Source organism: Hyperolius riggenbachi, chromosome 5, assembly GCF_040937935.1.
Source record: "Hyperolius riggenbachi isolate aHypRig1 chromosome 5, aHypRig1.pri, whole genome shotgun sequence".
Lineage (NCBI taxonomy): Eukaryota > Metazoa > Chordata > Amphibia > Anura > Hyperoliidae > Hyperolius > Hyperolius riggenbachi.
The window spans coordinates 43,493,277-43,519,204 of NC_090650.1; the positions used below are offsets into that span (position 1 = coordinate 43,493,277).

Sequence of the window (25,928 nt, forward strand, 5' to 3'; positions counted from 1 at the left end):
TCTTCTGAGCAAAAATATAATCCTTAAGATCAGATTCACTTCAATATTATCAACAAATTCTCCTCCTGCTCCTCACCTTGAGACATAAATTCATAGATATTTAAAATAGGTGCCAAAATGATCCTTATATGACAATCCAAACATTCAATCTATTACAGCACTTGCATAGTGTTATCTTTTCAAAAGGACACAAAACTAATAATCAGACAAAAGTCCTAGTTCTTAGGTCCCAAATACAAATGTTGCCTGGAGCGAGGGGAATTTTCTACAGCAGCATGCTCAATCCTCACAGAGACAGTAAATATGCTCACCAAACTGAATTGCCAATCACAACAGTTGGCAGAAGTCGTGTGCGGCCCAGCCTGTCAGATAATTGCGATCCTCCTGTGTCTCCAGCCGTTTTCCAGACGTGCATGCAAAAAAAGGGGGTACACTCTATGGTATAGTATGTTTGAGGAACAGCACCCCAAAGTGATCCACACACACTCTCTAAACAGCGTGACCCAGCACCTGGAAATCTTCCTCATGCACAGATAGTGATGAAAAAATCCTAGCCTCTTACCAAATTATATGGCTGACCCAATTAGACCAGCATGCTCGCTTATTCTGGACCTTTTTCTTTCCCAGCATCCATTAAATAGTGTTGGGCGAACACCTAGATGTTCGGGTTCGCGAACGTTCGCCGAACATCGCCGCGATGTTCGGGTGTTCGCGCCAAACTCCGAACATAATGGAAGTCAATGAGGACCCGAACTTTCGTGCTTTGTAAAGCTTCCTTACATGCTACATACCCCAAATTAGCAGGGTATGTGCACCTTGGGAGTGGGTACAAGAGGAAAAAAAATATTTGAAAAAGAGCTTATAGTTTTTGAGAAAATTGATTGTAAAGTTTCAAAGGAAAAACTGTCTTTTAAATGTGGAAAATGTCATGTTTCTTTGCACAGGTAACATGCTTTTTGTCGCCATGCAGTCATAAATGTAATACAGAGAAGAGGTTCCAGGAAAAGGGACCGGTAACGGTAACCCAGCAGCAGCAGCACACGTGATGGAACAGGAGCAGGCGCAGGAGGAGAAGGCCATGCTTTTTGAGACACAACAACCCAGGCCTTGCATGAGGACAAGAAGCGTGCGGATAGCATGCTTTTTACCGCCATGCAGTCATAAATGTAATAAAGATAAGAGGTTCAATAAACAGGGACCGGGCGTCAACGCTAACCCAGCAGCAGCAGACGTGATGGAACAGGAGGAGGCGCAGGAGGAGAAGGCCACGCTTTCAGGTGCAACTCAGGTCTTGCATGAGGACAAAAAAATGTGTGCGCAAAGCAATGCAATGAGTAGTTTTCAGGACACAATGGGCTATTCGGAGGAGCTATTCCCACCCCCACAATCTTCTACCTGTGAAAGGTCAATGGAACAGCCACAAATGTTGTGCCCGGATTCACAACCTTTTTCTGTGGAAAATGCACCTCGCACTGAAATGCAAGGCGAGGCCGAGGATGAACAGGACGTCAACAACTCAACATGACGCAAAATGGGGGCGGAACAGAAAGCTGCTTTCAATGTTTTGAAGGCCTTAATTGCCTCCGGTGGCCAGTTAGATGCATCATTCATCACACCCAAATCCCAGAGCAATGTGTGCAGGAATTTGAATCTCAGGAGGTGTACCGAGATCATCTGGACAAGTGACCAAGTGACCAGTGACAAAGTGACCAGTGACAAAGTGACAAAATGACAAAGTGACAAAATGACAAAGTGACAAGTGACAAAATGACAAAGTGACAAGTGACAAAGTGACAAGTGACAAAGTGACAAGTGACAAAATGACAAAGTGACAAGTGACAAAGTGAGAAGTGACAAGTGACAAAATGACAAAGTGACAAAGTGACAAAGTGACCAGTGACAAAGTGACAACTGAGAGGTTGTTCTGGGGAGCTCCACTGCACTCAGTCGCATATGAGGAGAGGTCTCGTCGGGACTGCTGATCCTCCTCAGCTTGCTCAAAGCCTTGAGGGTTCCTGAAGATCCTCTGCTTGGAGTTCGCCGGGGTTCAGCTTGGTGTCGGGGTCGGCGGCGTCCTCCTCACTCCAACGTGGCAGATCTTCTGTTGAAGGAAAAAAAAAAAAACATTGTTAAAAGTCCAGTACCGCTTCTGAAGGACTCACCAAGAGATGCAGGAGCGCTTCAATCTAGCGCACCATCGCTCGCTGGGTGATGTCCCTGCCTACGCGCTGGAATTCTACGCTGCACATGCTAGCACGCTTTTGCGCAGTGCCGAGGCGCATTCCAGCAGCTAGTAGCTACCAAGCTTCTGTGGATCTGATTGGGCCACCATGTTGGATCTCTGCCAAGTCCTCCAAAATTTTGAGCAATCCACGTTGCGTGACTGAGCAGTGACAACTCTACAGTCAGCATTACAATACCACTGCTGTGTTTACTGAAGAAATCAATGTTGAAGATGGAAACCGCTGGCATGATGCAAGTGGGGGATTCTGAAGATGAAAACGATCAGCGTGATGGTACCAACATCAGGCAACCTGCCTCAGGAAACGCTGGTCCCAGCTATGACAAAGAACAGGACGAGGAACAGCTGGAGTTGGAGCAGGAATTGGATGCCCCCACTGCCGAGGGACAGAGCGGTGCACGTTGGACTTCCACAATTTAGCGGGAAAGGACAGCAGAGGAGGAAGAAAGTGATGCTGGTGACGAATATGGTGCATCACAACAATCACAACGCTTACAAGAACATGAAGATAGAGGAGTCTGGCAGGACTCTCTGGCACACATGGCTCAATTCATGCTAGACTGCATTGAACGCGGCCCGCGCATTATTCACTATTCATTATTATTCATTATTCTGGAATCTGGACAACACCAATTACTGGGTTTATACCCAGTTTATACAAACACAATGTTAAAAAACTGATTGAAGAAAGTGTCAGACAGGTCAAAAATGGAACAATTCCAGCAGGCCCTTGAGGATGGAGACTTTAGAGAGGAGATTGACATCCTCCTCCTTCTCTAGCCAGTTGTACGCCGACAGACTGACTTCAGCAAACCCAGGAGGACCAGGAGGGCAGCAAAGAACACAAGCTGCTGCTAGTGCCAAAAAGGGAATGGTATTGGCAGTGTCCTTGGAGTGGGAACATTTTCTGACACCCATGCAGCAGCCCACAGAACAGCAATCGGGCAGTTCCACGTCCTCCAACACCAATCGCCTAGAGAAGATGGTCAAGGTCCAGGACTACATGTCAGATGGCGTAGCTGTGTTGAACAATCCATCTGCAGACAGACGGTGAGTGTGACAGGCAGCACAGAAGGACCATGGCAACTCACTCATAGTACCACAGTTTGATAGTGCTGCCCAAAAAATTATATGGATCTGTGGACCCGGGCACTGCGGGCAGTACTGGGAAGTGGGAACGCAGATTTTAGTACCTAAACACACGATACAACATGTTTTCCGGGGTCGGACTCTGAGGCACATACAGATGGTCCCGATCATCATCCTCATCATACAACTCTTCTCCTGAGTCTGACCCACCCACCACCTCTGCCACCCCAACATCCCCAGACACAGACCCCTCATCGTCCTCAACATTAACTTGGGATGCTGGCCTGAGCCCGACCTCCTCCTCCACATCAGGCCCCATCATCTCCTCAATGGCAGCCCTCATTAATCGTTCTGGCGACGGACCGATGGACACAACATTCTCCTCCGGAGAGGGCTGCTGCTGACCACTGGCTGCTGGGGTGGATGTTATAGCTTGCGTGGGGCGTTGGCTGTTGCTGTTGTTGGGAGTGCTGCTCACAGCGGAGGTCTCTGAGGAACTCATGGTGAGCTCATATAGTGGTTGGCGGTGAGTGGAGTATTACTGATCCCAGCAATATACACACTGACTGGCAGAGTACGCAATGCTATATAGTCTGGCTGAGCGGTGTACACAGAGTGGCAGTACACACAATGCTATATAGTCTGGCTGAGCCGTGTACACAGAGTGGCAGTACACACAATGCTATATAGTCTGGCTGAGCGGTGTACACAGAGTGGCAGTACACACAATGCTATATAGTCTGGCTGAGCCGTGTACACAGAGTGGCAGTACACACAATGCTATATAGTCTGGCTGAGCCGTGTACACAGAGTGTCAGTAAACAATGCTATATATAGCGTGGCTGAGCGAGGTACACAGTGGCAGTACACACAATGCTATATAGTCTGGCTGAGCGGTGTACACAGAGTGGAAGTACACACAATGCTATATAGTCTGGCTGAGCCGTGTACACAGAGTGGCAGTACACACAATGCTATATAGTCTGGCTTAGCCGTGTACACAGAGTGTCAGTAAACAATGCTATATATAGCGTGGCTGAGCGAGGTACACAGTGGCAGTACACACAATGCTATATAGTCTGGCTGAGCGGTGTACACAGAGTGGAAGTACACACAATGCTATATAGTCTGGCTCAGCCGTGTACACAGAGTGTCAGTAAACAATGCTATATATAGCGTGGCTGAGCGAGGTACACAGTGGCAGTACACACAATGCTATATAGTCAGGCTGAGCCGTGTACACAGAGTGTCAGTAAACAATGGTATATAGTCTGGCTGAGCGGTGTACACAGAGTGTCAGTAAACAATGGTATATAGTCTGGCTGAGCGGTGTACACAGAGCGGCAGTAAACACAATGCTATATATAGCGTGGCTGAGCGAGGTGCACAGTGGCAGTACACACAATGCTATATAGTCAGGCTAAACCGTGTACACAGAGTGTCAGAAAACACAATGCTATATATAGCGTGGCTGAGCGAGGTGCACAGTGGCAGTACACACAATGCTATATAGTCTGGCTGAGCCGTGTACACAGAGTGGCAGTAAACACAATGCTATATATAGCGTGGCTGAGCGAGGTACACAGTGGCAGTACACACAATGCTATATAGTCAGGCTAAGCCGTGTACACAGAGTGTCAGAAAACACAATGCTATATATAGCGTGGCTGAGCGAGGTGCACAGTGGCAGTACACACAATGCTATATAGCCAGGCTAAGCCGTGTACACAGAGTGTCAGAAAACACAATGCTATATATAGCGTGGCTGAGCGAGGTACACAGTGGCAGTAAACAATGCTATATATAGTGTGGCTGAGCGAGCGGTGTACTACTGTTCCCAGCAGCGACACACAATGACTGGGGGGGACCCTGGCTAGCGTGGCTGGAGAGCGAACTACCCTGCCTGCCTACCCAAAGCTAAACCCACAGACAAATGGAGGAGATATGACGTGGTTCGGGTATTTATTTACCCGAACCACGTGACCGTTCGGCCAATCAGAGCGCGTTCGGGCCCGAACCACGTGACCCGTTCGGCCAATCACAGCGCTAGCCGAACGTTCGGGAAACGTTCGGCCATGCGCTCTTAGTTCGGCCATGTGGCCGAACGGTTTGGCCGAGCACCGTCAGGTGTTCGGCCGAACTCGAACATCACCCGAACAGGGTGATGTTCTGCAGAACCCGAACAGTGGCGAACACTGTTCGCCCAACACTACCATTAAACAGCAGCACCTTAGGCTCAAACAAACACTGGCATAGCGTAATACTGTTTTATTTTCTCATAAAAATATTTAAAATTGCACTCACAGTGTTGCAGATAAAAATGCGTATATCAATAAAATCCACATGGTCTGGCGTCTCCTTCCGTGTCTAGGCTCCGCCCAACTAGTTTCGTCATAGAATGACTCATCAGGGGCATGACCCAGCTACGGAGGAGACGCTATTTATACACAGTTTGCTTCCCTTCTGTTCACGTGTTAAGGTGCCGCCCACCAGCTTACGCTATTGGTCATAATCAGCCATTTCACCTTTCCCCGCTTTCATCCCACCCCTTCTCTCTAGACCAACCAACCCATATAGTAACCACCCATGATCTTCCGTAATGATGCGGAAAAAACTCTTTACGTAACATCTCTTCCCAGGTCCACTGGCCACATCAAAGCGCCATTCCGTGTAGCGCTGAGTACCACCCCCGACCCAACGCCAAGATTATACCCTTAACCGCTCCAAAAACGCTTCAAAAAGGCAATTTCAGCCAATATATGCTACCCGCGTTCACACACCAGGTTACAGCATACATTGGGAAATAAATATAAATATATAACTCTTAATACACTTTCTGTTAGGTTAGATGCATGTTACTTCATTATTTCCTAACCTAACTTTGTTTTCTCTTTTGTATATATTCTTAAATGGCCCCATCTTGCATCCTATCACTGCTAGCACAAAAAAGATAAATTAAATGTGGCTTAAAACCATATCATGGTCGCAAAGTATATATGGCCTTATTCTACCATACTGTGCAATCTTGGTAAAAAAAACCTCTATTTTGGATAACCTACAACCCCCCTGTGTGAAATATATATATATATATATATACAAACCACTCAAAAAAGAGGGAAATTACCATCTACCCACACAGGTACCCCTATGCTCATCTGTAGCAAATTGGTGCTGGTGTGCCCACCTTAACACAGTGCCACCAACACACAAAAACGTAATAATATCAATCCTCCCTATCCCCATAATATTAATCATCAGATATAAAGCAATTAATGTCCAATTCTACATTCAACCCCCCAGGTTTCATAGTTTTAAGCTCATATATCCACCGCGTCTCCAATTTGGAAATCTCTCTGACTTTATGACACCCCCTCCATTTAGTGGTTAGCTTTTGTATTCCTTGAAATGTTAGGAGGCTGGGGTCCCTAGCATGTGCCTCCTCAAAATGTTTTGACACACTGTGCCCCTGGAAGCCCTTCAATATATTATTAATGTGTTCACCAACCCGTGCCTTTAATGTTCTTTTTGTTCTGCCAACATACTGCAGTCCGCATGGGCACCCTAACAGGTAAACCACATGCGAACTGCAGCAGTGGATAAACTCCCGAACCTTATGGCTTTTGCCGGTCATTGTGCTTGTCACAACTCTATTTCTAACCCCCTGTGCCCTTTCGCACGTGGTACAGTGTCCACATGGGTAAAAACCTACCTGGCCCCATGCATCAGTCCTATTCCTAACTTCTGGGCCCTCAATATAAGTTCGAACCAATTGCCTCTGCAAATTATCTGCCTTTCTGTAAATAAATTTCGGTTTGGTCGGTAGTGCTGCACCTAAGAGGAAATGCCTGTTTTAGTGGCTCGTGTATACGTATGAATGTTTTCTCTATGAAATATGATGAATGATTGTTTTTCCTGTCAGAGCAGTGAGCCCCTAATGCCTGGTATGCACCAGATAGATGGGTTGAATCGATTTTCCGATCACTTACACAAAGTCGATTAGAAAAATGATCAGAAATCAGATTGGACCTGTCAGAAATAATCGATTCGGCTGGTCTATCTCATGGGAAATTGCATGGTGTGTACCAGGCATGAAGTAGCAGAACAGTTCATCTCCCTCACTGCTCTTCTGTAATCACAGATCTGTTGCATTTATTTTATATTATTTATTGTACTGATTCTTTCACAGATTTTTTGCCAACACGATACAAATATATATATTTTTTATTTTTAGTATATGTTATTACTTTTGGTATACAAAACAGAAATTAACAATACAAAAGTATACAACAGTACATTTGCAATTATAATTATAGAGAAGTTGTCTATCTCATACTACTGCAGTAGTGCTGCCTTTAAAATGAGCCAGCAAGGGGTTAAGATTTAGTTTAGAAGGGGCTGCCATAAATCTCTGTAAGGGAAAACAAAACCTTATCTTTCTGTTTAAGATTTACAGTCCAGGGGGAGAGAGAAGGAATGGCTCAAATCATTAATAGAGTCTGGCCAGCAATACACTGTTTAGCCCAGCTTGAGTTGTAAAGTGGAAATAATTCTGTTAAAATGTTTACCTTACTGGATCAGAAATTGTGTCTACAACCAGGGTCACAGACTGCACAGCAAGCACTTGGCGATCCATGTTTCCCTACACCCCTGGCATTAAACTGAAGTATGTATGTTCAGGAGATAGCACTGTCTCATCGCACACCAAGAAGTAAGGAAAATACACAGAGCTCTGGAATTCTGACTGTGTGTGCAGTAAAGCAGGGCGGCTTCGGAGCAGGAGAAATGATTTATTTTGACATGCATCCTCTTATCTCTCTCAGGTCCTGCCGCCCTTTTATCCTTCTGATTTTTTACTGCCCTAGGCCGTGGCCTTTGTGGCCTTTCCAGAAATCCGGCCCTGCCAGTTTGTGTCACGCTTTTGGCGTGCTTTCAATGAGCTCTTGGGTATCAAACTCTCTTTTTCCTCAGGGTTTCACCCAGAAACCAACGGGCAAACAGAGAGAACCAACCAGTCCCTGCAGCAGTATCTCCGCTGTTTTGCTTCAGACTGTCAGGAGTCGTGGTTGGAATATTTACCGTTTGCTGAATTTGCATTCAACATCCTCCCCAGTTCATCTACCAAATGATCACCATTTTGGGTTGTCACTGGTCAGAATCCCAAGTTTACCTGTTTCCCATTGTCTCCTTCTCCTCTTCCAGCTTTAGAGGAGTGGAGTACTCACAATCAACAGATTTGGCCTCAGGTGCAACAAAATTTACAGAATGCTGTCTCTCGACAGAAAAAATATGTTCATGTCAGACGTTCACCTGAGTTTGAATTTTCCCCAGGGGATCTTGTGTGGGTTTCCACCTGGAAAATTCCATTACATCAACCCTCTGTGAAATTGGGTCCTAGGCTTATTGGTCCTTATCCCATTCAGGAGAAGATTAATGATGTGGTTTACAGGGTGACATTACCTCAGTCTATCAAGGAGTCAATTCATTTCATGTCTCTCTCCTAAAACCAGCAGCCAACACAATTTCATCTTCAGCCCCTCCTCCGCCAATAGAGGTGGATGGTGAACCCGAATATGAAATTAAGAAAATTTTGGACTCCAGGAAAGTTTGTGGTTCTATACAATACTTGGTGGATTGGAAAGGGTATGAGCCGGAGGAAAGGTGTTGGGTTCCAGCCCGTCAGATCCATGCTGATCTGTTAATTCAGGATTTTCATCTGGAATTTCCTGATAAGCCGGGAGGAGAGTGTTCAGAGACCACTCCTCAAAGGGAGGGGGGGGGGGGTGGTAATGTAATACGCTTACCTTCCAGCGGCAGGTCCGCAGCGTCTCCGGCGTGGTCCAGGGGAGCGGCGGGGCTTCTGCGCTGGAGTATTCTGGCGGCATCCACGGCGTCCCTCCGGCAGTGTCTTCTGACTCACGCGTGCATCATGCGACCTTTGGGTCGCGCACGAGTTCGAGTGATAGGCTCAGGAGGAGGATTTAGGATGACTGCAGGTTATGTCACTGACATCACCAAATGGAAGTGGCTACTGGTTGAGTATATTTGTATTTAAGGCCAGAGCATTCAGTGCTCGCTGACCTTGATACTAATCAGTTTGCTGGTTCTAGGTCTAGCTAGCTTCTCTGAGCTACATTGATATATTGAGTAGACGCACAATATACAGTATATGTACTCCAGTTAGTCAGTCTTTGTTATTTTTGTATTATTATTATAACATCATATTGTATATTTTCTGTGTACCAACTTCTCGCTTGCCTCCTGACCTCGCTCCTGTCTAGTCCTTCTGTACCGCTGCCCTCTGATTTACGTTACCGACTCGGCCTGTCCCTGACTCTGTTACTGCCTGATCCTTGCAATACGACTGACATCTGATTACGTGTATGACCCTGCTCGAATATTTGACTACGACTTAGCTTAACTACTTTGCACCTAGATATCTCTACGCTTTGTACTATTGTTGTATTTACTTGTACGCTACCTCACATACCTAAACGCTATCTCATCACGCACCAGCGTGATATCAATAGGATCAACACAAAATTTAGCAGCAAAGTTCACCACCAATGTTTACTTTGCAAATTTTCGCAGTAAAATTCACGTACGGTTCGCAATGTTCATGTGAAATGTTTTGGAGGTAAGGCCAACACTTGCTTACAGGGATTGGTGTTGCCTCATAGATTTCTTTCTATCAAAATGGATTTTTCCTGTTAACCTACTAATCTGCTGTGATAATAAAAATATTAAAATAGAAAGGAGTTCAGTTTATCATTTTTGGATATCCCCTTAGATTGTAAACCTTTGGCAGGGTCCTCCCTTCCCTAGTGTATTCTACATGATCGTATGCTCTTTTCCTATGGCTGCCTCATACTTGTATTACTGGGCCTACCCAATCAGCACCAAATCACATGATCATGTATTTTGTACTCTGTTTGCTTTGTATAGCTGTGTCCTATGTTTTATAACCTTGTTACATTTGTCATCCTTTGTATCATTGTATGTATTTATTGTCCAAGCACTGCGCAATATGTTGGCGCTTAATAAATACAATAAATAATGATAATAATATCCCGGAATACCTGTGTACATCAGTACAAGGAGACAGAGAAGAAGCGTAACCCAGACGGTGGGTCATAACAAGTAGCCAGGGGTCCACTAGTGTTGCATTGGGTTCTGTCTGGCTTGTTTTATTGTTTATATACTGAATAAATAACTTGTTGCTATATTTACATTTCAGGATTGTGGTATGACATAAACTGTGGCGACCAAAACGGTTTTATTTGTGAAAGGAAAACCAATGATATCAGCGTAACAGCTGCTCCCACAGCTCCGGCTCCACCTGGTGGATGTCCACTAAAATGGCTGGCATTTAGGAATAAGGTAAGCTGAATGACAATGCAATTTTGCAGTGGTTGCAGAGCAGGGATTCCAGTAATTTTAACAGATGCCAATGACTGCTTATGGTGGGACCCTGGAGGTCCACTGTTCCACTCCCCTTAACCACTTAAGGACCACAGTCTTTTTGCCCCTTAAGGACCAGAGCCTTTTTTTCCATTCCGACCACTGCAGCTTTAACAGTTTATTGCTCGGTCATACAACCTACTATCTACATGAACTTTACCTCCTTTTCTTTTCACTAAAACAGCTTTCTTTTGGTGCTATTTGATTGCTGCTGTGAGTTTTAGTTTTTATTATATTCATCAAAAAAGACATGAATTTTGTCAAAAAAATGATTTTTTTAACTTTCTGTGATAACATTTGTCAAATAAAGTAAAATTTATGTATACATTTTTGTCCAAATTTATTGTGCTACATGTCTTTGATAAAAAAAAACCATTCAGTGTATATTTATTGGTTTGGGTAAAAGTTATAGCGTTTACAAACTATGGTGCCAAAAAGTGAATTTTCCCATTTTGAAGCATCTCTGACTTTTCAGAGCACCTGACAGGTTTCATGAGGTGCTAAAATTCCAGGATAGTATAAATACCCCCCAAATCACCCCATTTTGGAAAGAAGACATCCCAAAGTATTCACTGAGAAGCATGGTGAGTTCATAGAAGATTTTATTTTTTGTTACAAGTTAGCGGAAAATGACACTTTGAGACAAAAAAAAAAGTTTCCATTTCTGCTAACTTGTGACAAAAAAAAAATGAAATCAGCCACAGACTCACCATGCCCCTCTCTGAATACCTTGAAGTGTCTACTTTCCAAAATGGTGTCATTTGTGGGGTGTGTTTACTGTCCTGGCATTTTGGGGGTGCTAAATTGTAAGCACCCCTGTAAAGCCTAAAGGTGATCATTGGACTTTAGGCCCCTTAGCGCAGTTAGGCTGCAAAAAAGTGCCACACATGTAGTATTGCCGTACTCAGGAGAAGTAGTATAATGTGTTTTGTGGTGTATTTTTACACATACCCATGCTGGGTGGGAGAAATATCTCTGTAAATGACAGTGTTTTGATTTTTTTTACACACAATTGTCCATTTACAGAGAGATTTCTCCCACCCAGCATGGGTCTGTGTAAAAATACACCCCAAAACACATTATACTACTTCTCCTGAGTACAGCGATACCACATGTGTGGCACTTTTTTGCACCTTAACTGCGCTAAGGGGCCCAAAGTCCAATGAGTACCTTTAGGATTTCACAGGTCATTTTGAGACATTTGGTTTCAAGACTTCTCCTCACGGTTTAGGGCCCCTAAAATGCCAGGGCAGTATAGGAACCCCACAAGTGACCCCATTGTAGAAAGAAGACACCCCATGGTACTCATTGGACTTTGGACCCCTTAGCGCAGTTAGGGTGCAAAAAAGTGCCACACATGTGGTACCGCCATACTCAGGAGAAGTAGTATAATGTGTTTTGTGGTGTATTTTGTACATATACCCATGCTGGGTGGGATTTCTCCCACCCAGCATGGGTATGTGTAAAAATACACCCCAAAACACATTATACTACTTCTCCTGAGTACGGCGATACCACATGTGTGACACTTTTTTTGCAGCCTAGGTGCGCTAAGGGGCCCAACGTCCTATTCACAGGTCATTTTGAGGCATTTGGTTCCTAGACTACTCCTCACGGTTTAGGGCCCCTAAAATGCCAGGGCAGTATAGGAACCCCACAAGTGACCCCATTTTAGAAAGAAGACACCCCAAGGTATTCCGTTAGGTGTATAGTGAGTTCATAGAAGATTTTATTTTGTGTCACAAGTTAGTGGAAAATGACACTTTGTGAAAAAAAACAATAAAAATCAATTTCTGCTAACTTTTGACAAAAAATAAAATCTTCTATGAACTCGTCATACACCTAACGGAATACCTTGGGGTGTTTTTTTTCTAAAATGGGGTCACTTGTGGGGTTCCTGTACTGTCCTGGCATTTTAGGGGCCCAAAACCGTGAGCAGTCTGGAAACCAAATGCCTCAAAATGACTGTTCAGGGGTATAAGCATCTGCAAATTTTGATGACAGGTGGTCTATGAGGGGGCAAATTTTGAGGAACTTGTCATAAGCAGGGTGGCCTCTTAGATGACAGGTTGTATTGGCACTGAAGTGCAGGAATCGCAGGATGTTCTCAAATCGTGACCTGGACATGGCAGCAGAGAACATGGGCATGTGATTGATGGGTGTCTTGGGGGGGTGATTAGAGGGGAAAATAGATGCAATCAATGCACTGGGGAGGTGATCGGAAGGGGGTCTGAGGGGGATCTGAGGGTTTGGCCGAGTGATCAGGAGCCTACATGGGGCAAATTAGGGCCTGATCTGATGGGTAGGTGTGCTAGGGGGTGACAGGTGGTGACAGGAGGTGATTGATGGGTGTCTCAAGGTGTGATTAGAGGGGGGAGTAGATGCAAGCAATGCACTTGCGAAGTGATCAGGGCTGGGGTCTGAGGGCGTTCTGAGGGTGTGGGCGGGTGATTGGGTGCCCAAGGGGCAGATTAGGGTCTGATCTGATGGGTAGCAGTGACAGGTGGTGACAGGGGGTGATTGATGGGTGATCAGTGGGTGATTAGATGGCAGAACAGATGTAAACAATGCACTTTGGAGGTGATCTGAGGGTGGGTCTGCGGGCGATCTGATGGTGTGGGTGGATGATCAGATGCCCGTAAGAGGCAGGTTAGGGTCTGATCTGATGGGTGGCAGTGACAGGTGGTGACGGGGTGATTGACGGGTGATTGACGGGTGATTGATAGGTGATTACAGGGGAGAATAGATGTATACAGTACACAGGGGGGGGGGGGGGTCTGGGGAGGTCTGAGGTCATTCTGAGGGTGTGGGCGGGTGATTGGGTGCCCTAGGGGCAGATAGGGGTCTGATCTGATGGGTAGCAGTGACAGGTGGTGACAGGGGTGATTGATGGGTGATTGATGGGTGATCAGATGGCAGAACAGATGTAAACCATGCACTTTGGAGGTGATCTGAGTGTGGGTCTGCGGGCAATCTGATGGTGTGGGTGGGTGATTAGATGCCGTTAGAGGCAGGTTAGGGTCTGATCTGATGGGAGGCAGTGACAGGTGGTGATGGGGTGATTGACGGGTGATTGACAGGTGATTACAGGTGAGAATAGATGTATACAGTACACGGGGGGGAGGTCTGGGGGGGGGGGGGTCTGAGGTCATTCTGAGGGTGATTGGGTGCCCTAGGGGCAGATAGGGTTTGGTTCTGATGGGTAGCAGTGACAGGTGGTGACAGGGGGTGATTGATGGGTGATTAATGGGTAATCAGTGGGTGATTAGATGGCAGAACAGATGTAAACAATGCACTTTGGAGGTGATCTGAGGGTGGGTCTGCGGGCGATCTGATGGTGTGGGTGATCAGATGCCCGTAAGAGGCAGGTTAGGGTCTGATCTGATGGGAGGCAGTGACAGGTGGTGACGGGGTGATTGACAGGTGATTGACGGGTGATTACAGGGGAGAATAGATGTATACAGTACACAGGGTGGGGAGGTCTGGGGGGGGGGGGTCTGAGGTCGTTCTGAGGGTGATTGGGTGCCCTAGAGGCAGGTAGGGGTCGGATCTGATGGGTAGTAGTGACAGGTGGTGACAGGGGGTGATTGATGGGTGATTGATGGGTGATCAGTGGGTGATTAGATGGCAGAACAGATGTAAACAATGCACTTTGGAGGTGATCTGAGGGTGGGTCTGCGGGCGATCTGATGGTGTGGGTGGGTGATCAGATGCCCGTAAGAGGCAGGTTAGGGTCTGATCTGATAGGTGGCAGTGACAGGTGGTGATTGACAGGTGATTGACGGGTGATTGACAGGTGATTGACAGGTGATTACAGGGGAGGATAGATGTATACAGTACACAGGGGGGGGGGGTCTGGGGAGGATCTGAGAGTGTGGGGGGGTGATCAGGAGCCCCCAGGGGAAAGTTTAGGGACTAATAAAAAAATAGTGCTGACAGATAGTGACAGGGAGTGATTGATGGGTGATTAGGGGGGTGATTGGGTGTAAACAGGGGTCTGAGGGGTGGGCAGGGGGGGGGTCTGAGGAGTGCTGTGGGTGATCAGAGGGAAGGGGGGGCAGATCAGTGTGCATGGGTGCTTACCTGGAGGGCTGCAGCCTGCCCTGGTGGTCCCTCGATCACTTGGACCACCAGAGCAGGAGGCAGCCTGTATAATACGCTTTGTATACATTACAAAGCGTATTATACAATTTCCATGCGGCGATCGGGCAGCTAGTTACTGCGCAAGGGGGGCAGAGCCTGTCGCCAGCGGCTGATCGCGTCACGAATGACGCGATCGCCGCATAACTACGCCCGCCGCCGATGGGTGTATTGTGGACGTTTGGGCCCAGCTCTTGCCGTCGCCCATCGGCTGTGGGCGGCCGGCAAGTGGTTAATAATTATTCCACAAAATCCAATTACAGTGGGTCTCAACAGTTTACATAACATGATGCCTTCAACATAAACTTAGAAAGCTTAGATATTCCTTTTGTTGCCCTAAAATGATACTGATAAACAGTATATTAGTTTATAATATAATAAATCCACCCTTTCGACCCACCACATGGAGAGTGGGTGCGTAACCACCAGTGTGTGTGGGGGGATCTTGGTACCTCTCCTAGCAGTAATGAGCAAAAATGCCAATATTCTTTCCCCGTGTAGAAGATAGGGGTCTGCACAACTTCCAGATAAAATTCCAACTTTTATTGAAGATCCATAAAATGCTGTGTAACAGCCACAGCCCACTGTTTCGGGTTAAGTGCCCTTTTACAAGCCGCTCAGCATAGCCATTATACAAGAGCTACTTTAACTCTGTTGGAACAAGGGGTGGGTCCTTGCACACCCGGTGAGGATTGCCAAGGTGCTGTTCTACTTCTAAAAACTGAATATTTTTTTTCCATTAATTTTCACAAAAATAATGTTAAATTCGATTTTTGAGCAAAAATGTCATCGAAAATACATTTTGTTATTTTTTGTGCTCACATTTTCGCTGTAAAAATAGCAATTTTTCACAAGCTATTACAAGCTATTTCTGCAAAAAAAATCTCAGAATCAAAAATGACTTTGGCAAGAATTCAGAAACACTGTCTCCTAGCTCCAGCAGTCAGACTTCAAGTCGTTGCTCAGCTGCGACTTGTTTCTGTACAACATCTGCGACTATATCCTCTGGCATTCATAGCATTGTTGAGATGTGACATAACCACGAGGACAGCAGCATTTGAGACTGGAGGCCAAACAGCTGTACTTAACAATGGTGGTTATACCAAGCACCCCACAATACTGTACATGTTGTGGAAGACCAATTATTGTGGGACCAGCAGGGGGTGGAGGAAACTAGAGTGGTTAGGGGAACTGGGCAAAGGATCCGTTTGTCAAGGCTTCGGGTGAAGGTGGTGAACCAGACTGGCAGTGGGATCAGTTTGGTGGGGGTACCGGTGTGTTGGCAGAAACTGTCTAAGCAGAATCCATATAAACATCGCTATAATGGGGAAAGCAACAATAACTGGGCCATTGTAACAGTGCCCCTCTGATTATACTCAAGTCAACCATTTTTCCTGTTTCTCAGATAAAAATGGGTTCCTTCGTTTATGGCATTTATATTTAAAACCACATCCCAGGGCCTTTTTGTTTAGCAATTTTCATGCAACCAAAGTCTAAAATTCTTGGTGGAGCAGTTTACTGGTGCTTGTTCCCTTACAGTAGATGTCTAGTGGTTCTTTTCCACCTGGAATTAGGTAATGGTTAGGCTAGAGTTATTAGTGTCTGGTGAAAATATTAAGCCAGGCTAGAGTTACTGATAAGTTGGGAAAGTGGGTAATCTTAGATGTTGTTTTGAAAGGCCAAGTTAGGGCTTGGCTTAGGTAAACCATCAGGGTACTTGGCAGGAAGTGCTGGATCAAAGTATGCCTGAATTCCGAGACACATTTGCAAACCATATTTGTTGGTGAGTTTCCTTGACAAGGACATTTTCCACCATACTATTCTTGGCACACCTGGAACTCTATTAACCCTCTGGGCGATACAATTATATCACCCAGGAGGGGGCGCAGCACTTTTTTTTTTTTTTTTTTTTTTAAATCATGTAGCGAGCCCAGGGCTCGCTACATGATAGCCGCACAGCGGCATCCTCCCACCCTTCGGCGATCGGAGTAAGCAGGAAATCCCGTTCAGAACGGGATTTCCTGCTGGGCTTCCCCGGTCGCCATGGCGACGGGGCGGGATGACGTCTCCGACGTCATGGACGTCGTGACGTCAGAGGGAGTCCCGATCCACCCCTTAACGCTGCCTGGCACTGATTGGCCAGGCTGCGCAAGGGGTCGGGGCGGGGGGGGGGGGCTGCGCGGCACGGCGGGTAGCGGCGGATCGGCGGCGAGCGGCGGCGGCGATTGAAAGTTACACGCAGCTAGCAAAGTGCTAGCTGCGTGTAACAAAAAAAAATTATGCAAATCGGCCCAGCAGGGCCTGAGAACTCCTCCTGCGCGACATACCCCGAGCTCAGCTCGGGATTATCGCTCAGGAGGTTAAATAACATTTTTTTTTTTTTTTTTTAGATATCTAGACCATAGTGGAACACTCAGTTTAGGTTTGTTTTATGGCGACACTGAAGCGAGAAAAAATAAATAAATTATGATATAATGAATTGTATGTGTAGTATGGATAAGGTACAGACTAACCAGCAAGCTCATGGTGAACCAGAACTCATTGGGGTGTGCTAGGGGCCACAATGGTCCTAAAAGTCCCCTTACTAAAATGCATGGAAAACAAAAGTTTGCTTTCTTAAAACAGAAAGAATTTGCGATAATTCAGGTTGGAGTAAGCTTGAGATGTCTCCCAGTGCATCACTGCTGAATATATGCAAATTAACCATTGCTGCCCTTGGAAGTTAAACACACCTCCAGAACCACTGGAATGCAATGATGTGTCAGCTTGTTAATTATTACAGAGCCATAGTATGGATAAGAAATAGAACATTAATAGCAAAGGAAAGAGTATGGATAAGAAATAGAACATTAATAGCAAAGGAAAGAGTCTCACAATTTTATTTTCAGCTATATTTTTTAAAGCATTGCATCATATTGTCATATTTGCAGTTTGCTCTGTTTTATAGCTTAAAATACAGAGTGTTGTTTTCAGAGCTAATGACACCTTGAACTTTTCTGCAGTAAAAAACCTTATCTGAAGTTGTCTGTCATTGTTCCTTTGATGTATAAGTGCTCCAGAAAACAGCATTGTAGTCTACCCAAGCTGGGTCGGAGACCTCAGAGAAGCTCTTTTGCATAGATAACAACTGAAGTTTCTTAACTCTTCCTGTACTGGAAACAATATATGACTTGTTTCTTTGCTTTAAATTTTCAATTTCTTAGCAGTACTGCACATACAATTCATTATCTCATAAGTTTATTTTTGCTTTAGATTCCCTTTAAAGGGACCCCGAGCAGTGCCTGTCTGAAATTAAAAGAGTACACTTACCTGGGGCTTCTTCCAGCTCACCGTAGGGTGGCGAGGTCCCCTGGCGTCCTCCTGGCTCCTCTCCTTGTGCCTCTGACAGCCCCCATTACCGGCGACACCTGGGCCGGGTGTCGGGCTGGTTCTTCCTGGTTAATGACGCATGGCGTCATCATGCCGGCCGCTTCGCGTCATCACGGTGGCCGGCGTGACAGGTCTGCGCATGCGCGGAATTGGCATTGACGGAAATCGGAATTTCTGCAAAATCAGAAATCGGCATTTCCGACTATCCCTAGTTGTAATGTCTCCCCTATTAGTGTACAGCGCTGTGTAACATGTTAGAGCTTTATAAATAAAGTTATGGAGGAAAGGGGGCTGGACATAGAGCAGATAGTGAGCCACAAGCAGGTTAGGTTGAAGGGCCAGAGTTGGATTGGGAATAGAGATGGCTAATGAGATGCAAAAAAAATTCAGTTTTTATGCAAATGTAATGTAAATTGCCTACAGCTTGGAACTGAACTAATCCAAATCAGAAGGAAGTGTATCTGTCCCAGTTCCAGATGACATGCAATTTCCACAACATTTCCATGCAAGCCAGAATAATTAGCCTCTAGGGATATTTCACAAAAATTTCCTGCAAGTTTCCTGAAACCGGCATTAAAAAACTATAAATTAATATGATCCTATTTTCACTCTGTATATATACATGATCTAAAAAGTTTATGTCTTTGATTATAAATACGATTGTACTGTATGATACAATATTCAGGGTAGATTCTAGCTACAATGGGGCCCGTGGCAAAAAGTAACCTGGGGCCCCCCTGACACCCCCCCTCCAGTATAGCAGTCATAGGTGCCCCTAACTAACAACCATGAATGCTGGCGCCCTGGGGCAATTGCCCCCTTTGCCTGTATGGTAGTGCCGCCCTGACAATATTGTATCGGAGCTAGTTTATTGAGATCAACTTGGCACTTTCACATAACAGGTTAACTGACACACTATCTATTGAAGTGTTACAGATTCTATGGCGAAGGAAGGAAAGACTGGCAGTCTGCGAGGGCAGCATGTGTGAATCAAGGAAGCAATCTTGCCAGCATACATGATGATTTGACACAAGGTATAAAGCTAAAGTCAGTTGCTACTTTCTTGTCTATGTTTTATTTCATCATTCTATGCAAGGTTCTGCAGGCTAATGATTGTTGAAAGCATGAGTGACACAGCAAACCTAGCCTGGATTGGCTGTTGGGTATGACCTTGCAACACTCTATGTGGTGAAACTGGGGCTACATGTGGTTTCAGCACAAGACGTGTTGGTGCTAGCACTATTTCATCTACAGTACGTTGTGTAGTACCGTTTGTTTAGAGCTGTGCAGAGGTACAAATACATGGGGGTCCCTACCAAAACTTGCCACTTCCCCATGTTCATATCTCTTCCCTTGCCCCTCACCTCCCCTTGGTACCCCTCTCAGCCTGGTTGTCCATCTCTCAAGAGTCATAAAACAAGTGTGGTCTTGATTATTTTCATACTCATAACAATTGTAGCCACAACAATACTTGATCTGTGGGATGGACTCCTATTCTTAATTGCCTATACTGTCCTCTCCCACCCTTTACCCAAACCTGCTTTCTCAAAACTAAGCCCTAACCAATACTCACCATTTGTCAATTTCTTTTTGACTTAGAGAGGATCTAAAAACATAGTAGTGGGGGAAAAAAAAAATAATAATTCAAAGTGAGAAGAAGATAAATCAATAAATGATTTACACCTGCCTTGTCATTTGTTCATGTTGTTTGCTCCACCGTGAGCCTGCAGGTCGTCATATTTACTTCTGGCACATATGAAAAAAAAAATAGACAGCAGAAAACTGCTTACAATATAAATTATCCTATACAATAAAATTCAAGTATCCCTGCGTCATCAACTGAATGGTTGTGTGTCCCTTGGCTTTTTTGTACTGAGCATGTGCGCAGCCAGGGCAGTTACGACAAAGGGCCGGATCTGACAGTTTGCTGTGTGTGGTTCACAGAGGTTCTCATTGCATTGTGGGAAATAACAGTTTTTTTCCAACTGCCAAGCAAGCAGCTCCCTGTGTGCATATACTTCAGACAGCGGTAGGGAACGAGCAAGCAGGACGCGTATGTGCGCGCATTGCGGGGGGCAGCGGCTGTGACCTAGCGCCCGTTTTTTAATGGGCGGGCCTTTTTACTAGTTATAAATATTTATTATATATAAATATTAATTATAAAAAATAATAAATATTATTATAATATAAATATACAGTATTGATTCGGCTACAAAAGGCCAAGATGTTATAGCCAAGATTTTTTGTGGCTATAGAAAGGTGCCCTTTTATAGACAAAATTTTATTTTCGGCTATAAAAGGCTGCCTTTTATAGCCGTAAACTTTTTTGCTATATAAATGTGGCTACAACATTGGTTATATCAGCAGGTGACTAAATTAGGTTATAACAGTTCATTTGATTATATCAGTTAATTCAGTTATATCAGTTCAAAATAACATAAATGCTTGACATGAAATGCAGCGAAGATTGGGCATCACCATGGAGGATTGTAGGCACCGCCAGGGGGGATTAAGGTTAGGCACCACCAGGGTGGGTTAAGATTAGGCATCACAGGCCAGGGGATCTTGGGGCCAGGCACCACTAGGAGGTGGGTCTTAGGGTTAGACACCACCAGGGGGTGGGTCTTAGGGTTAGACACCACCAGGAGGTGGGTCTTAGGGTTAGACACCACCGGGGGGTGGGTCTTAGGGTTAGGCACCACTAGGGGAGGTTTCTGTGTGAGAGTAGGGAGAAGTTAGGTCATAGTAACCATATATTCAATTAGTAGACTGCCACTTAATATACTGTAAAATTCACTTTATTGTATCAAAAGGGTTAGGGTTAGGGTTACCTCACACTCATAGAACATAATGCCAGGTTCACACTATAACAATAGCACATAAACTCATCTTCTTTTGAGGAATAAGGATTTCCATTCCAATAAATTGCTAATTAAATGACCAGTTCAAGGCTGGATTCAGCAACCGTGTAACATAACACATATATCCAATACCCAATCTAGCTCAGGTCAGTAATCAATGCTAGCCATTTCTATATGTTTCCATGTCAGAATCCATCAAAACCGCTGACTCTGTTCATCTTAAAATGCCTTATGCACCTCCTTGCTGTAACATAAGTTGCTATCTCTCCTAGATGGAGATTCTGGTTATAGTAGTCCCATACTAGGAGTGCACAGGGAGATGACACTTTGCTGGCTATCCGCTCAGCTACTCATGTCTGCAGATTGCTTCATAAGATACTGATATTACCTCCTTTCAAGCGGAGCTGGTTCAAGCCAGTCCTTGCTGCGGCGTCCCACAGCTTACAGATACCTGTCACTGCTAAGGGGTGCAGAAATGCCACCATGCATTACCCGTATAGACGCTCAGGGCGCTCCTTGGATCCACCGAGTAGGCCACTGGCAGTTCACTGGCAAAACTAGCAGTAGATGTGCGCGTTTATCTAGGGAAAGGGTGCCAGCGAAAGGGTGAACCTAAGATCCAATAATTTAGAGAGAACCTCAGTTAGTAACCCCACCCTGAAAATCATAGGTCACCCTGGTGGGTTGGTCATCATTTTGTAAACGTTTGGCAAATAATACCAAACAGGGAATTTGGGAGCAGGGGGGCTTGGATACCCCTTTTTAAAATCCGAATTGATTCGGATCCGGATACCCAGATATCCGGATCCAGATCGGATATCCGAATCCAAACTTTTTGGTATCCGAACAGAATCGGATATCCGAACCCATTATCCGGGATATCGGGTCGGATTCGGATATCCAGATAGAAAACCGGAAGTGGCCTTTAACCACTTCCCAACTGAGGGGTTTTACCCCTTGACCACCAGAGCAATTTTCACCTTTCAGTGCTCCTTCCATTCATTCGTCTATAACTTTATTATTACTTATCGCAATGAAATGAACTATATCTTGTTTTTTTCGCCACCAATTAGGCTTTCTTTAGGTGGGACATTATGCCAAGAATAATTTTATTTTAAATGTGTTTTAATGGGAAAATAGGAAAAAATGTGGGAAAAATTTATTATTTTTCAGTTTTCGGCCTTTATAGTTTTTAAATAATGCATGCTACTGTAATTAAAACCCATTAAATGTATTTGCCTATTTGTCCCGGTTATAAAACCGTTTAAATTATGTCCCTATCACAATGTTTGGCGCCAATATTTTAATTGGAAATAAAGGTGCATTTTTTTTCAGTTTTGCGTCCATCCCTAATTACAAGCCCATAGTTTATAAAGTAACAGTGTTATACCCTCTTGACATAAATATTTAAAAAGTTCAGTCCCTAAGGTAACTATTTATGTATTTTTTTAATTGTAAATTTTTTTATTTTTTTTTAATTACAAAAAAAAAAAAAAATGGGGAGTGTGGGAGGTAAGGAGTTAATTTTTTGTGTAAAACTAGTTTATTTGTGTGTAAAAAATGCTTAGGGTGTAGTTTTACTATTTGGCCACAAGATGGCAACAGTAACTTTTTGTTTAATGTGACCTGAGAGCGTCCTTCCGGACGCTTGCAGGAAGTAGACAGAGGCTGGGAGTTTGTTATTTCTCACAATGATCGCGCTGCTCAGCCGAGCAGCAGCCGATCATTGCGGGGCTTAGATCAACGAACGGGAATGGATTTTCCCGTTCATTGATCTTCGGGCGAGTGGCGGGCGGCGAGTGGCGGGCGGCGTGTTTACGAGCGGCCGGCGGCTTGTTTACGAGCGGGAGCGCGGGCAGCGGCGGGAGCGCGGAAAGTACGGATTTCTCCATCCCTGGGGGTTAAAGGATGGAATAAGGGACGGAAAAATTCGTACGGGCGGGGGTAAAGTGGTTAAATTGCTTCCAAAACGTTTTTTAGGGTAAACGAGGCATGTAGCATAATGTTTTTTTTAAAGAGAAATACTAATTGATTATGTGGGGAGTTAAAGAGAATCTGTATTGTTAAAATCGCACAAAAGTAAACATACCAGTGCGTTAGGGGACATCTCCTATACACCTCTGTCACAATTGCGCCACTCCCCACCGCATTAAAAGTAGTCAAAAACAGTTTTAAAAAGTTTGTTTATAAACAAACAAAATGGCCACCAAAACCAGAAGTAGGTTGATGTACAGTATGTCCACACATAGAAAATACATCTATACACAAGCAGGCTGTATACAGATCATTTGTGTGTTTACCTTCTTCCCCCTGCAGCTCTCATCCACTGAAGAGTGACAGGCTGATTGTTTCTTCCTGCAGACAGCTCTGCCCGGTGTATGTAATTCCTCATTATGTGACAGCCCAAGGCAGCCAGCTCCTTTCACAACCTAACAGAGGAGGATTTATCCAGCTTGTAAAAGGCAGCTCTCTTCTCTCACTGACAAGAGAGCAGAGACGCTGCCTAATCTATATAACACACACGGGAGTGTGCATAGATGGGGCGTGGAGGGGGGGGGGGGGGGGCGTGCATAACAGATCAACAACACTGAAGAGTTGGCAGCCTTCCAGACACTGGGCGACAAATCCGACAGGGGAAAGATAAGTTGGTTTATTACAGAGACAGTGATAGTAGAAAGTGCTGCAGTAAGCCAGAGCACATTCGAATAGGTTTAGGAACTTGTAGGATAGCAGAAAAAAGGATGACATTTTTGTTACAGAGTCTCTTTAAAATACAAAAAAAAAAGTCTGTAAATTAACATCAGGAGGACTAGGTTCCAGACAGCAGTCGTGCAGCAGGTGTGCATTGTGTCCAAAGTCCAACTGCACAACTGGGACATGACAGTTTTCAGCCCAGACACCTCAAAAAAAATTACGCAGCAATTGTGTTTTGGGTTAAATATAGGTGGTATCAGCACAGCAGCAGTGGCCTGCAGGGTTGCCCATCCGGATTCCGGATACCCGCGTAACGCGGATATCCAAACTTTTTTCAGCTATCTGACCGGATTCGGATTTCCGATACCTGGGCCCAAATTCGGATAGCTATCTGCTGATATTTGGGCGCATACTGCGGATATCCGCGGATATTGCGTGTATCCGGATCCGAAATACTGTAACTAAGGAGATGACATCCTGGAGCCACTCAGAGGGCTCCCAGCAGAAGCCCTAGCAACCAATCACAGAGGGGAACCTTGACCAGCCCCACCTGACCTCATTGAGCCAATCAGAGGCCTCCCAGCCTAAGCCCTGGCACCCAATCACAGAAAGGAACACTGGCCAGCCCCCCCCCCCCCCCCTGTATAATAAAAAAATCTGAGAGGCAAAGAATGTCTGGCACTATAGTTGATTAGTGCAGCATCATGCAAAAACAACCGTATTGTGGCAGGTACAAATGAAAAATCAAACGTGCAGGTAAGCTGGAATAAAAAAATGGCATCACAATAACGTGTTAGCTGTACCTGGGTGTGGGGGAGGTGGCAGGTGTGGGCGCCAATAGGTGCACGGTCCTTACGACCGTTTCGCAGGGTAACTGCCGAGCTTCATCTGAGGTGTGCACACCTCAGATGAAGCTCGGCAGTTGCCCTGCAAAACGGTACAGCTAACACGTTATTGTGATGCCATTTTTGATACCAGGTTACCTGCACGTTTGATTTTTCAATTGTACCTGCCACAATACGGTTGTTTTTGCATGATGCTGCACTAATAAACTATAGTGCCAGACATTCCTTGCCTCTCAGATTTTTGCATGAACTTTGCTTACTGTCTTGAGCACATAGTGTCGCTGGGTGTGTTGAGACATATACCAGTCATTTACAGCATTCCCCGAGTGCCTGCCAACTCTCCCACAAGAATTGTACCCCTGTATAATAAGGAGGGCTGCCATGTTGAGAAATATCATGTTAGCTTGCTGAATGCTCACTGAGAGACATGCTCCAGTGCTGGTGGCCTACCAAGGGCTGTACACAGTGATAAACCTAAGCTGTTCAGTGATTAACCCCTTCACTACTATCACTACACGATTGTTAAATCGTTAATTAGCTTGATTGATGTCATAGACTAGTGTGACAGTTAGAGTGTGTACTCCAGTGCTGCTGGCCTAGGGCTGTACACAGTGATAAGCTGCTCAGTGATTAACCCCTTCACTATCACTACAGTATTGTTAAATCGTTAATTAGCTTGATTGATGTCATAGTGTGACAGTTAGTGTGTGCTCCAGTGCTGCTAGCTTAGGAAGGGTTGTACACAGTGATAAACCGAAAGCTGTTCAGTGATTAACCCCTTCGCTATCACTACACTATTGTTAAATCATTAATTAGCTTGATGTCATTTGTGTGACAGTCAGTGTGTGCTGCATGCAGCTGCTATGTGTCTGTGTGTGTGCTGTGCACAGACCGGGCCAGCTGCTGCCTGCTGGCCAGCTATTAGCCTTAGGTATAGGTTGGTTTAGGGATTAGGGAATAGGATTACTGTGTTACTGTGTAGTTAGTACTGTAGTACTGCAGTCAGTGCTAGTAGTTGTTGGAGTAGTAGTACCACTGTGTTAGCTTTCTACAGAACTGCTGTGCTGTGAGCAGTGCCAGTGTGACAGTTAGTGTGCACTAGTGTCTTCTCCTCTGCTGTCTTACTGTCACGTGTCACTAGAGATGTCGCAAACCTCCGATTTTCGATTTGCGAACCCCGTTCGCGAACCTTCGCGGAAGGTTCGGTTCGCGTAAAAGTTTGCGAACCGC

The 25,928-nt window shown here is 45.1% G+C and overlaps 1 protein-coding gene across 2 annotated transcripts in view; it reads left to right on the forward strand.

Annotated features, from left to right (window-relative positions):
* LOC137518158 (macrophage mannose receptor 1-like) overlaps window positions 1-25,928 on the forward strand; it is a 493,922-nt gene that overhangs the window by 272,913 nt on the left and 195,081 nt on the right. For both annotated transcript variants that reach the window (XM_068235572.1, XM_068235573.1), the window contains exons 20-21: window positions 10,566-10,708; window positions 19,227-19,332. In XM_068235572.1, the coding sequence (XP_068091673.1) occupies window positions 10,566-10,708; window positions 19,227-19,332 (249 nt within the window). The remainder of the gene's footprint in view (window positions 1-10,565; window positions 10,709-19,226; window positions 19,333-25,928) is intronic.